This window comes from Podarcis pityusensis (genome assembly GCF_964106645.2).
Source record: "Podarcis pityusensis genome assembly, chromosome: Z".
Lineage (NCBI taxonomy): Eukaryota > Metazoa > Chordata > Lepidosauria > Squamata > Lacertidae > Podarcis > Podarcis pityusensis.
The window spans coordinates 47312415-47325958 of NC_138044.1; the positions used below are offsets into that span (position 1 = coordinate 47312415).

The 13544-nt window shown below is 52.1% G+C and overlaps 1 protein-coding gene across 8 annotated transcripts in view; it reads left to right on the forward strand.

The window, feature by feature from the left end:
* DLG3 (discs large MAGUK scaffold protein 3) overlaps positions 1-13544 on the forward strand; it is a 116636-nt gene that overhangs the window by 30218 nt on the left and 72874 nt on the right. Inside the window, exon 1 of one of the 8 annotated variants that reach the window (XM_080990067.1) lies at positions 5155-6028. The exons of 6 other annotated variants lie outside the window; for them this stretch is intronic. In XM_080990067.1, coding sequence (XP_080846193.1) covers positions 5663-6028 — 366 coding nt within the window. In that variant the 5' untranslated portion in view covers positions 5155-5662. Of the gene's footprint in view, positions 1-5154; positions 6029-13544 lie in introns of those variants that run through there. One more of the 8 variants, XM_080990069.1, reaches the window with a different exon arrangement.

Genomic DNA, 13544 nt, shown 5'->3' on the forward strand with positions numbered 1-13544 from the left:
GTGCCAGGGATGATGGGAGTTGCAGCTTAGCCACATCTGGAGGGCTGGAATTTTCCCCATACCTAATCTATATGGTGCTTGGTGTCCGGCAAAAGAGTGGCATTATTTGTGAGCCTAGGCCCCCTTCCTGGAGATTTCTGAATTCCTTTCCATCCCATGGGAAACCAAGAGGTTGGCTTTCTGGGGCCTCCTTACAGCAGCAGAGCTTAGAGTTTGAATTGTGCTCTGCTGCTCCCTTTGATATACATATCCATGTCTGCTGGAGGGGTAACTCAGCCTGTCACAGCAAAAACAGCAAATGGTCTTGTGGCAGCTTCCAGCATACACAGTTTTGCAGGACTGTAATCACGAAATAGTAAATCTGTGTCATCTCTAAGGTGTGCCACAGTACTCTTTGTTGTTTTATTCACACCTGTGATATCAGGTGAAAATGCTGTTGCAATTCATTTTATTATTTATTTAAAAAATTATGTGCTATCCTTCAGCAAAAATGATCACAGGGTGGTGGGGTTTTTTTTAAAGTGCTACGGAAACATAATAATCTACAGTATATTTTGGAATACTGTTTGTTTGCCTCCTTGCTGTGCATTGGGACACTTGCAATAGTCAAATTTTGCATGATGGCTCCTGAGATCAAGGCGGAGGTTTTTGGCTTAGTTTGGATGCCAGCTTGAATCAAAATGGCTAGCTAAACCTCCAAAAGTTGCACTGATCTTAAGCACTGACTGCAAAACTGCACTGGGTTTTTTGGGGGGTGGGGGGCGTTTTTTATAATTCCCAAGCAACGCTGGGTATGAGGCTGGCACTAATACATAATAAACAGAAACATTAAGGTAATCCTCATAAAATTGTATAATTAGCGACATCATAAAAATCCCCACTGCTGTTTTATGCAGCTTCTTCCTCCATGTATCCACATGGCACATTCAGGAATGTGTGTTGGTCCCTGGGCTGGACTGCGAGGCGGCTGTCAAATGCACAGCTATTGCTTCTGATGAGAAATGTACCCTTCATAACAGACTTATTAGAGGCTAGGCTGCACACATGGCAGAGCTGGGGGAAAGATTTAGCCAAACCTCCTTTTCCAAGGTAACAGTGGCAGAATATTTCTTCTGCAAGCAACAGAAAACCTAAAAATGGTTTCTAGGGCCTGGGTGCCTTTAAGAACTGTTGGCTGCTGCAATTCCAGTTCTCCTGCTGATTGGCTAGCGGGTGAGTGGGCAGGGAAGAGGAGGGAGCAGCCATTCAGAAATCTGCTGCATTACGTCCCTTATTTAAAGGAGAAAGAGCAGGGGGTGGCTGAAGGAACAGCCTAGCTCTCCATTGCTACTCTGCTCCCCTCCCATTCACTGTTGGCCTGGCTGCTTTCCCAAAGGTCTGTGTGACATTGCCACACCAGTTTTATCATCCCAGAGTACAGACAACAGATTGCTGGGGAATGTTCTGGGGCTGTAGGGCTGCTCTGGGACTGCCCGGGGGAAGGACCAATTTTCCCTAAAATTCTGGGTGGTGGATTAGCACATCCTCCAGAGACACCCACTGTTAGAGGCAGACTGCCTCTCCGCACCAGCAGCTGGGAACCACAGAGTGCTGTTGCACTCAGATTCCTGCTTGTTAGCTTCCCACAGGCATCTAGATGGTTGACCACTGTGAGCACAGGGTGTTAGACTAGGTGCCCACCCCCTTAGTCTGATCCAGAAGGGCTTTTCTTTTCTTACTTTCTCTTCTTAAGACAGGTGGCACCTTAAAGCCTCAGCCCATCACATCGGAAGCCTCTGGCTGGCTAAGCCTGTGAGGTGTCTGTTGCATTATATGAACATTGAGGATTTGCAGTAGTATTTCGCTTTCCCTCTAAGTTGAAACCCAGAAAGTTTTACAGTATCACTTTCTACTCAAAGCATCTCTCTTGCAGCCATGTGTGTCAGTTTTGGGATATAGCACAGGAAGGTAACAGGCAGAGGCATACTTAGGCTCCCTTGCACCCTTGGTGAGGTGCTATATCAGCCTCCTCCTCCCTTGTGCCCTTGACAAGGAAGGAGCTCTGCCAAGGCACCCAAAGGAGCTTGGGCATCTTGCCTGGCCACCCAGAGCAGTGGAAGAATGGCCTGAGGAGCATGCAGGTGGATGGGGGGGGGGGGCTCCTAGCCACTATGAGCCACAGTGGAGAGGTATGAATTTTGCACATCTGCTGCAGGCCTGCACCCTTGGTGGGGGCCAACCTAGGCTACCCTTAGGTACATCTCTGGTAACAGACCCTTCCCTGGGGGTAAATTTGTGAGCTGAGACAACTCACCTCCTTTCTGTCCTCTTTTTCCAGGTTTCATTCTTTCCACCCTTTGTGATTTGGCCCCTGTTTCCAAGCACCTTAGGAATGTGATGTATTGCCCAACAATCCAGCAGGGAAGGTCAAGCAAACCCCGCCTCCTCCAACAGTATGGAAGCCGGTGGCTCTTTCCCTTGAAGCATGATATGGAAGCAGTAGCTTATGCACAAAAGGAAACTGCTACAGAAGAGGGAAGAAGTTAGCTCTGTGGTAGAGCATCTGTTTTGCATGCAAAAGGTCCCAGGTTCAGTTCCCAGCATCTCCAGGCAGGGAACTGATTCTGCTGACTGGGGCCCTGGGCTTGTGCCCCAGATTCCTGATCTGACACCACCAGTTCACCCCACCCCACCTCCACCCACCACCCTTTCCATATTCTAAATGTGGGTCTAGGTTGAGCTGGATCAGGCATAGGCAGACTCGGCCCTCCAGATGTTTTGGGACTACAACTCCCATCATTCCTGACCACTGGTCCTGTTAGCTAGGGATGATGAGAGTTGTAGTCCCAAAACATCTGGAGGTCCGAGTTTGCCTATGCCTGAGCTGGATGGAAGAGGCAGTTGGCATAAAAGCCTTGGAGTTGGTCCTAGCTAATGTCCGAAAATGGTGCCTTTTCAAAGTCTTCATGGCTTAAGAGCACAGCTGTTCTATCCAAAACCCAAACAGGTTTATGGCCAAGCACAGCTAACCTAGTGAGATGCAGTGTCACCCAGTTTGCAAAGTAGAAACATCAATAAATCACACCTTAAATCAGGGGCTTGCAGAACTTTAGCTTAGATGTTTTGGGGCTTTTTAGTTTAAACAAAAGGCAAGTGAGAGGCAACATGATAGAAATGTGTAAAATTCTGCATGGCGTCGAGAAGGTGGAATAGAGAAAAGCATCTCCATCCCCATCGTTTAGCCCGGACACTGAGGTCCACCTTTGAGGGTTTTCTGGTGGTTCCCTCACCAGGCCCTGTCAAATGTCAAGGTGATAAATAACTGTGTAACCTTTAGAAGACATCTGAAGGCAGCCCTGTATTGGGAAGTTTTTAATGTTTGACATTGTGTGTGTGTGTGTGTGTGTGTGTGTGTGTTTATTCTGTTGGAAGCTCCCCAGAGTGTTTGGGGCAACCCAATCAGGTGAACAGGGTATAAGGAATCTGTTGTTGTTTTTATTATTATTATTAGAACTTGGGGCTATCCAGTGAAGTAGAATGTTGGAAGTTTGAAGATAGACAAAAGGAAGTCCTTCTTCACTCAGTGCATAGTTAAACTCTGGAACTCTCTCCCACAGGAGGCAGTGATGGCCACCAATTTGGGTGGTTTTTATAAGAGGATGAGATAAATTGGTTCTACCTGCGCTCTCAGAGGCAGCAATGCTTCTGAATTCCAGTTGTTGCAGAGAATGTTGTTTCACTCAGGTCCTGCTTGTGTGCTTCCCATAGGCCTCTGTGAGCACCGGATGTTGGACTCGATGGCCCATTGGTCTGATCCAGCCATGGGTGTAGCCAGGATTTATTTTAGGGGGGCAAGCTTTATATGCTGGGTGGGCAAAACCAAGTTATCTGCTATGCAATTGTTCTATTAGTTAAGTATTTATTTACTTAATTTAGGAGAGACAGCTGCCCCCCGGCTATGCCCATGGATCCAGCTGGCTCTTCTTACAGTCTTAAAAGTTAATCACGCAGATCTCAGCTTTTGTGGGGCCAGCTTCTGACATTATGGAATGGTGATTTGCTTCTTTCCCACTCACACCTACTAAGCGAGAAGAGGATTGGAGAAGAAATGCAAGCAGGTGGGCTGAAAATGGGTGGTGTTTTTCTGGTAGGTGGGGGAAGAATATGCAGGGAGGTCTGTGCTGAGTGAAGAAATGCCACCTTTTTGACTACTAGCAGGCCTAGTTTCTTTGGGGGGGGCAGCTAAGCCCATAGATGCAACCTCTGGAGGGAACCGTGTTGCTAACCCTGGGCAAAAGGGTAGTTAAGGCTTGCAAGTCGGAATGGAGGAATGAACACTGTGTCCTGGCATAGGAGATCAGAATGCAATAGGGCAGGCCTAGGGATGTGGGAGCTTTAGATTGTTGAAGGGGGTGGGGGAGGGTGGAGTGCCCTCTCTTAGTCCCAGGACTAGTTCTCTGCACAGATTTGTTTGTTCCATTAAATATTCTGTATGTGACCACTGGATAGATCAGACCACTGGATAGATGTTAGAGCATGGTGCTGATAACATCAAGGGCACAGGTTTGATCCTTGTACGGGACAGCTGCATATTCCTGCATTGCAGGGGGCTGGACTAGAAATGACCCTCAGGTTCCCATCCAACGCTGTGATTCTATGTATCCCACCTTTCCTGCAAGGAGCCCAAGGCAAAGTAATAGTTCCCTTCCTCCATTTTGGCCCACAACAACCCTGGAAGGCAGGTCAGACTGGTCCAGGTTCACCCAGCGAGCTGTCCCTGGGCTTCTGGTTTGACTGATCCCTACCTTGCATTGCAGTCCCGTAAACCCACTTGGAACCTGAGGTCCTAATATGCTTAAGAACCCAGCTTGGTGCAGGGGGTTAGAATTCCCTATGAAGACCTGAGAAGTCAAATTCCCTCCCCCGGAGCAGTGACGGCAGAGCTGGCTGGGTGGCCTTGAGGCAGTAGCCTTATCTCAGACTGACGTACCTCACAAGGCTGTAGTGAAGATAAAACGCGTGCGGGGGTTGGTTGGAGAAGCGAGAAATGTCAAGCTAAGGGAAACCTCGGCGGGCTGCCTCTGTGCCTTTAAGGACCCCCCCATTAACATTCTCGGCGCTGCCGCGGTCCCGTGCTCTCATTGGCTGCGGCGCGCAGAACGGGGAGGCTGGCGAGCCAGGGATGCGCTCGCCTCCTTCCTTTCCCGTCTAGGGACCGAACGCAGCATCAGCACCGTCCTCAGCATCCTCGCCATCCTACGGCCCTGGTGAAGCCGCCGCTGCCTCGCAGCAGCGCCTGCCTTGGCGCCTGACCTCGCCTGGGGAGGAACGGGGTTTGCTGTGCCTGGGCGACCGATCCACGCAGCAGCGGCAGACGACACGCAAGGGGAGGCTGCCGCTGCCGCTTCAGTAAAACCTCTCCTTTTTATTCCTCCGGCTTGGCAGGGGCTGAAGGGCTGGGCGATGCGGCGATGCCGCCGCGATGATGCGCTGACGACGCTGCGCCTTCGGAACTAACCGGGGTGTGCGCGCTCGCTGCTTGCCCTCCCCCCGCGCCGCGAGGAGGAAGAGGAGGCGGAGGGGAGACGGTGGTGGCGGTGGTGGTGGGGGGCTCTCCCCCCATCCTCCCCATTGTTTCTGGGTTGCTGCGCGTAGGCAGGCTCGGCTGGACGGCGACGCCAAGATGCACAAGCACCACCACTGCTGCCGGTGCCCGGAATGCTACGAGGTGACGAGGATGGCGGCTCTCCGGCGCATGGAGCCCCCCAGCTACGGCGAGTGGCAGCAGCAGGAGCAGCAGTACGCGGGCGGGTATGGGGGCTACGGCTCGCAGACCCTGCCCTCGCAGGCAGGGGGCGCCACCCCCACAGCCCGCGGCAAGGGCAAGCTCATCCCCACCTCCCGCTGCGACAACGCGCCCCCTGCGCCCCCGAAGCAGGGCCCGGCCAAGAGCTGCGGAGGAGGTGGAGGTGGGACCCCCAAGATGAACGGAGGCAGCCCCGGCTGGTGGCCCGAGTGTACCTGCTCGAACCGCGACTGGTATGAACAGGTGGGTGACTTCGGAAGAGGAGAAAAAGGCAGGGCAAGGCGCTAGTCCGGAGAATGGCATCCCTGCCAGGCGGAAGGGGGCTTTTCTTTTGGGCACATGGCTTACCCAAGGCGCCAGGGTTTGTGCTACCCTTACTAGCGTGCCCGGGAGGGCACCCGCACACCCAATCAGCTGCGGGCACCTCTTTGCCCCAGTGCTCCATGTCTATCTCCTTCTTATATAACCCAGCTGAGGCTCTTGCCCTCTTTCCCATCTCCCGGCTCCTTCTCCAAGGACCTGGAAGACACCCCCTCCCTTATTTGCCTCCTGCACCGGCAGCCACCCCCACCCCGCGCACACCCCAGCCAGCTGAGAAAATGGATGGAGCCCGCATGCTTTGCGAGGCAATAAAATGGAGGCTGGGTTTGTCCACCACCTTTCCTGAGCCTGCCACGTTCTCCCGGCTGTCATCACCACCTCCCACTCGAGGTCGTCTGGCTTCTGCCAGCCTCTGAGCGGGGGTCATAATGTGCCAGGGCGGGTGAGCAGGTGGGCCAGGCAGATGCACTCCGATGACCCATCCGCCCCCGCTGTATTCTTCATCCCAAACCCACGCATCCACCTTGGCAACGGAGACTCCTGCTTTGCCTAATCCCATTTCTCCATGTTTTCTCCTGGCGTTTGTACCCTCAATGTGCCCCATTGCCATAGGTCTAAGTGCCTGGAGGACCACACTGGAGGAATGTGGTGTGTGTGTGTGTGTGTGTGTGTGTGTGTGTGTGTGTGTGTGTGTCGGGGGGTGCCTTCTGCCTCTCCCTCTCCCGTTTGGCTGTCAGATGGATTTCAGGAAGTGCAAGCATCCCTCCCAAGATGGCAGTGATAAGATGCGCGCGGGTGGGGTGGGGGGGATAGAGAGAGAATGAGAACAGCTCTTCTGCTGATATTGCTGTCCAACCGAGCAGTGCTGGTCAAAGAACGCTGCCAGGAAAGAAAGAAAGAAAGAAAGAAAGAAAGAAAGAAAGAAAGAAAGAAAGAAAGAAAGAGCCAGATCTGATTGCCTAAAGAAACGTACCCCCCCCCCCCAGCCATCCATCAGGCAGAGCGAGGGCTGGCCCTGGTCGTGCACGCTGCATGCACAGTACGCGACGCGAGGATGTGCGCTGCGCCTGAGCATGTGCTGGACCGGAGCAGGCAGAATTGCTCACTGGGGTGTAGTGCGTGTAGGCAGTGCGCTCTGCTAAGCTGCCTCAGACAAGGAAGGAGCGAGCGCCAAGCATCTCTCTCCCTCTTTCTCCTCCTCTGCCGCGCCAGGCTGACAGTCAGTGGGGAGCAGAGCCCGGGGGCGGCTGCTGGTTGGTATTACCTGTAATTGCTTGCCAAGCATCAGAGAGAGAGAGAGAGAGAGAATGTGCGCGCGTGTTTGGGGAAGGGGTGTCGCTCCCTCTTAGGCAAAAAGGGAAGGTGGAGCTTTGCCCCTCACTGCCCCCTTTCTGCCACACGTGCTCAGAAGCGTGTGTGTGTGTGTGTGTGCGCGCGCGCGCGCGCGCAGGCGTGCATGCGCGGGCAGAAGGCTATTTCCAGTCTATGATGATGGTGGTGATGATGATGATATGTGCTTGCCCTCCGCCTGCTGGGAGCCTCAGACACAGAGCCAGAACCTCCACAAGTTCCTTTCTGCCCCGCTCAAAAGTCAAGCGTATGCGATGCTCCCAAACACCGCCTCCTCCTCCTCTGCAGCTATGCAGCCTCCCCACCCGCTCTCAGACAACACCCCTCTGAGCACCGACTCCCCTCATCGACCCGGTTATCACCCAGGGCTCTCCTTTTCTGGCCTGTAGTTTGCAGCGGAGCAGCAGAGGCATGTGAGCGAAATCTCTCGCATATGCGAACTCTGAAAGCGCAGCGTGGCGGTTCTGAGGCCTACCTCTCGGGCGGCTCCTGTGCCCCACTGGAGTTGATGTCAGCAAGCCTTATTCGTCTATCAACCCTGTAATGTGGGGTCGGGCAGCTAGGCAGGGAAGAAGAGGTCTTTCATCTTCTGCAGTGTTACTTTTAAACATGCCCTCCCTTCTCTATCCGTAGGAAAACTCCCTCCCTCCCTTATCCTTAGGGAAATTCTGCAGTCGGGCATGCCAGGTTCTGCAAGCAGAATTAAGTTACGTAAAAAGCTGCCTTATGCGGAGTTAGACCATTAGTTCATCCAGTTCAGGATTGTCTACTCTGACTGGCAGTGACTCTCCAAGGTTTCAGGCTGGGGACATAAGAAGCACTACCTGGAGACTGAGGATTGAACCCTGGGGGGGGGGGCATTCTGCATGCAGAGCAGATGCTCTACCACTGAGCTATTTACAGAAGTGATTCCAATGGGAAGAGAGCATGGCCTTATCACAGAGCTGTCACCACTGCACTTTCAGCCCCATCCAGCTCTGTGGGAGGAGGGGGGCAGGTTGCTGCTGCTAGGGAGTGGACAGGCACTTTGCCACTGTTGGCAAGCCAACCTGGAGGGGGGCACAGGTGATGTGACAGAAAGGGGAAGCAGACCCAAAAGAAAGGTGCTTGTGTGCGCGCATCTATGTTTGTCCTGGAATGTATGCGAGTCCAAGGCATTTGTAATGGCTTAATTAGGTATCTGTGCTTGATATCAATTAGCTCGCACCCCCCCATTAATGTGTGTGCATAGGTTTGTGCATTGGGTCCTAAATATGGGGCAACCAGAGAAGGTTGGCAGTGAGTGACAACTGTTAGGATCCCTGCCTGCTGCTTGGATCCCAGGAGGTGGGGTGGGGTGTCAGAGCACCAGGTGGAGATGGAACTGCTTTTGCCTCCCACCTCCTCCAACGTGGGTCTCTTTCTGAAATGCTGCTTTCAGCCAGAAGATGTTGGCCCAGAAGTTCTGACATTTTTACCCACCTAAGGAGACAACTCAAATATGTTCATGATGCTACAGTATATTGTACCTCCATCCTCAGAAGCAGTATACCTTATGAATACCATTTTCCCGGGGAGCAACAGCAGTAGAAAGCTATTGCCCTGCTTGTGGGCTTCCCACCCTTAGGCACCTTTATAGGGACAAGTCCCTCTTGCTCAGCCCTTTAACACTTAAGGTGCATATTTTTAGAATTCCATCTTATTCTTGTGATTGTTCTGAATGATTTTTAATGTTGCATTTTAAATCATTGTCACCCATCTCGGTTAGCTCAGTTGGTTAGATCGTTGTGCTGATAACGCCAAGGTCACAGGTTTGAGCCCCGTATGGGTGCATATTCCTGCAATGCAGTGGATTGGACTAGATGATCCACGGGGCCCCTTCCAACTCTATGATTCACACCATTTATTCTTGTGATTGCAATTTGTTTTGAATGATTTTCAATGTTGCATTTTAAATTGTTGTGACCCGCCATGGGAATTTGGGTGAAGGGTGGGTAAATAATGGTGATGGTGATGATGACGATGGCAGCTTTGTCTACAATGATTGACACCAGTTCTACCTGGAGGTTGAACCTGGGACCTTCTGCATGCAAAGCAGGTGCTCTGTCACTGAGCTAGGACTCTTCTCCTGAAAAACAAAGCAAGATTCCACTCTGCATGGTTCTGAAAAAAGGGTTGATTTAAACAGGGGCATAGGAAGCTGCTACTGAGCCAGACCCTTGAGCCATCTAGCTCCATATTGTCTACACGGACTGGCAGTGGCTCTCCAGGGTTTCAGGCAAGGGTTTCCTTTCAGCCCTACCTGGAAATGCCAGGGATTGAAACTGGGACCTTCTGCATGAAAGGCAGGTGCTCTGACACTATGTTGGTCTGGATTGGTCTAATCTAGTGGGGCTCTTCTTATGGTGGAAGTTAGACTATGCCTGCGCTAATTGTAACACACACTGATTTTTTTCTACCGTGGATGAAATAGTCTCATGTCCTTGTATCAAAACCAGGCAGCCAAAATGTGAAAAAGCTGAATTGGCTAGTAGCTGATCCTTAAGACTCTGGAGGGGGCAGACCTTGACCTCGACTTGTGGACATGGAGCATAGGACACTGCCTTAAACTGAATCAAGCCATACCTAGCCCAGTGTTTTCTACACTGACTGGCAGCAACTCTCCAGGGTTTCAGACAGGCAAGATTTCCAGAAGGGACACCAGGAGCCTTGAAGATGCCCATCAACAACTAGCATCTAAACAGGAGACCTGGTTGCAGTTCTCCCCATTGTGACAAGGCACATTTATTTATTTTGGGGTTTTTTATGAATTTGCATCTATGTATAGAGGAGATACATAGGAAGCTGTCCTATACAGACCCAGACTGTCGGCCCAGCCAGCTCAGCATTCTCTATGCTAGACTGGCAGCAGCTCTCCAAAGTTTCAAGCAAGGGATATTCCCAGCTCTGACTGGAGAGGCTGGGGATTGAACCTGGGGCCTTCTGCATACCAAGCAGGTGCTCTGCTGCTGAGCTATGGCCCAGGGCATCTGAGAGGAACATAGGGAAGCTGCCTTGTGCTGTCAGACATTTGGTCCTCCTAGACCAGCTATTGTCTATGCTTGATTGGCAGTAGCTCTCCGGGGTTTTTTTTTGGGGGGGGGGGAAGGAACATCCCAGCCCAACCTGGGGATGCCAAGAAATTAACCTGGGATTTTCTGCATGCAGAGCAAATGCTCTGCCACTGAGCAGCAGCCCTCCGTGTGTGTGTGTGTGTGTGTGTGTGTGTGTGTGTAGGCAATATCTAGGTTATAAAGTTTGCTTTCCCAGGAGTGGGTGGGTGGGGTGGGGTGGAGAAGAGCTGGTCCCCCCCCCCCCCATTCTTCTGGTTCCAGTTGTTTAGCTGGTGCTCCAGCTGCGAAGTTCTTCAGGGGCAAGAGAGCAAAGAGAGCCTTGGGTTGGGGATGTCTCAGGACACCTGAAAGCGACCGGCCTCCGAGGTTGCCTGAGGCAAAAGGAGTGGGTGGCGAAGTTAGGAATGTGACTTCAAAAAAGAAAAGAAAATTGGGGCGGGTGGAGGCGGCATTGGGGGATAGGAGAGGTGGCAAGGGGGTTCCTGGGGTATTAGAGACGGATGCGCCGGGGGGGGGGCAGCAATGGGCAGCCAAGGGCGGCAGAGCTCATTTCCATAGGAAGGTAACTGTGGGGAGGTGGGCGGGGTGGGAGAATGTGAAATTATGGGGACGGAGAAGCGCTGGAGGTGGGGAGGTTGGCAGGGGGAGGTTGCTATGGCTACTCCTGTTCTATTCGGGAGAGGAATTGAGTTTCATCCTGGCTCTGGGAGGCGGAGGCGGAGGAGGGAAGGGAGTTCTCAGAGGAGGATGTGGGAAGGAGGGAGCGCGGGGCGGGAAGGCGAATGGAGAAAGCAGCAGAGACTGGAGATGGCGAGAGGTGGTGGGAGGAAGCCCGAGTTTCCCGGCTGGCATGAGCGAAAGCCACGCGTTGGGCAGGGAGCGGTGCGGGACGCCAGGCTGCTTTGGCGGCGGCACGGCGCGGGGGCAGGGGCAGGGGGAAGGGGGCGGAGCAAGAAGCCCCGCAGCAGCCTGGGCGGAGTGGGAGCGAGACCTCTTTCTCTGGTGCTGTCCAGCTTGCCTTGTGCCAGGCAGGGCGTCTGCCACGATGAGTTGGTTCTGGCAGTCACCGTGACGGAGGGTGGAAAAGCCCCCACAGCCTCTCCCGGCAAGCTATTTTTAGCGATGGTGGTTCGTTGAGCAGTGACAAAGGAATGTCGGCCCTGGGCCGCCCCTCCTCGCAGGCTTTTAAGCGCGCGCGTTGTGTCATCTTCGAACTCCTGATCGTGCCCCGGCCACGGGCCCCTTGCTGTCTAGGTCGTCTGCTTTGCTCCCCATAAGAGGCAGCGGTGGTCACCAGCTTGGATGACTTTTGGAGAAGGGGAGAGGATTGCCACCAACCTGGGCTTCTGTGTTCTCCTTTCAGGGGTGGAGGCAGAAAATGCTTCTGAATACCAGTTGCTCGAAACCCCAAAAGAGGAGAGTGCTCTTGCTCTCAGGCCCTGTTTGCAGGCTTCTTCTCCCTGGCATCAGAGGTGTATTGGCAAGCTATGGGGCACTTCCTACCTGTAGGGTGCCACTGCACAGTTACTTGTGCTAAGTCGGCAGGGCATAGGAGGAGTATTTGGGGGGGGGGGTGCAAGTGCTTCTTGCAGCCTTTGCACCCCCTGCTTCAACCATTCTCTTCTCTACCTGAGACAGAGATGGCAAGTGTCTGTAGCTCTCCACGTGTTCCTGGAGATGAACTACATAAGTCCCATAAGCAAGAATGGCCAAGGGTCAGGAAGGAAAGTGGAAATCCAGCAGCTTCTGGAGAGATACAGGTTTCCTAGCCGGGCTAAGAGCCTGTTCCCTAGCACACACAGAGTGAACGGACAGTCCCCACCTGCCTAACAGCAGCAGGTGTGGCTCTGTAGCTCCACCTTTTCTCTCCATGACACACCTGCTGTTCCATTTCTGTGATCACATAAAATATAACTTGCCCAGATTCTTACATGGGCAAGTTCTCACTACACCCCTCCCCTGAATCCTCACTTTAGCCCGTTCCAGCCTTAGCTGTGGGAATTGACCAAGGCCAGCCCAGTCATCACCATCATCATCTTCATGAACATCAATAATAATGTCTGCCCTTGTTTTGTGGAATAGTAGAGTGCTCTTGTGTTCAGGTCCAGCTTGTGGGCTTCCCACAGACATCTGGTTGGCCACTGTAAGATGATGCTAGACCAGGGGTCAGCAACCTTTTTCAGTCGTGGGCCGGTCCACTGTCCGTCAGACCATGTGGTGAACCGGACTATATGGGGGGGGGGGCATGAACGAATTCCTATGCCCCACAAATAACCCAGAGATGCATTTTAAATAAAAACTCACATTCCACTCATGTAAAAACACGCTGATTCCCGGACCACCTGCGGGCCAGATTGAGAAGGCTATTGGGCCGCATCCGGCCCCTGGGCCTTAGTTTGGCTACCCCTGTGCTAGACTGAAAACAACTACTAAACTGATCCAGCAGGCTCTTATCTTTTAAACAGGAAACAACCAAAGATGTATTTGTTTCAGTGGGATTTCCCATCTGGATGAATGGGTCTCTGCCATGGGTCTCTCTTTTGTTTCCGTTTTGTTTTGCTTTTAAAGGTACCTGTCGGTTTTGAACTCATAAAATCATTAATCACTTTCTACACAACTGTCTTAAGATGTACAGTAAATGTAGCAAAAAGAGAGAGTTTAAAACACTAAAAAAGCAGATGCTGTTCATATTGTTATTTCATTCATGAATCACTTCCCATGAGAGATCTCATAGCGATTTGCAGTATAATGACATAGATAAAACAGTCATCGATAAAAACAGTTAAAGCAATTACTTGCATAATAGCAATTTTTAAAAAATTTAAAACCACAACAGGACATACAGACGTAAAATCAATTTGAACTCAAAGCAGATGCTGGCAATTAGGATAAAGATTTTTGAAGGCTTGTTGAAAGACAGGCATCTTTAGCCAAAAAGACAAAAGAGATGGTGGCGCCTGTCTAACATGCAGCAGCAGGGAGTTCCAAAAGGTATG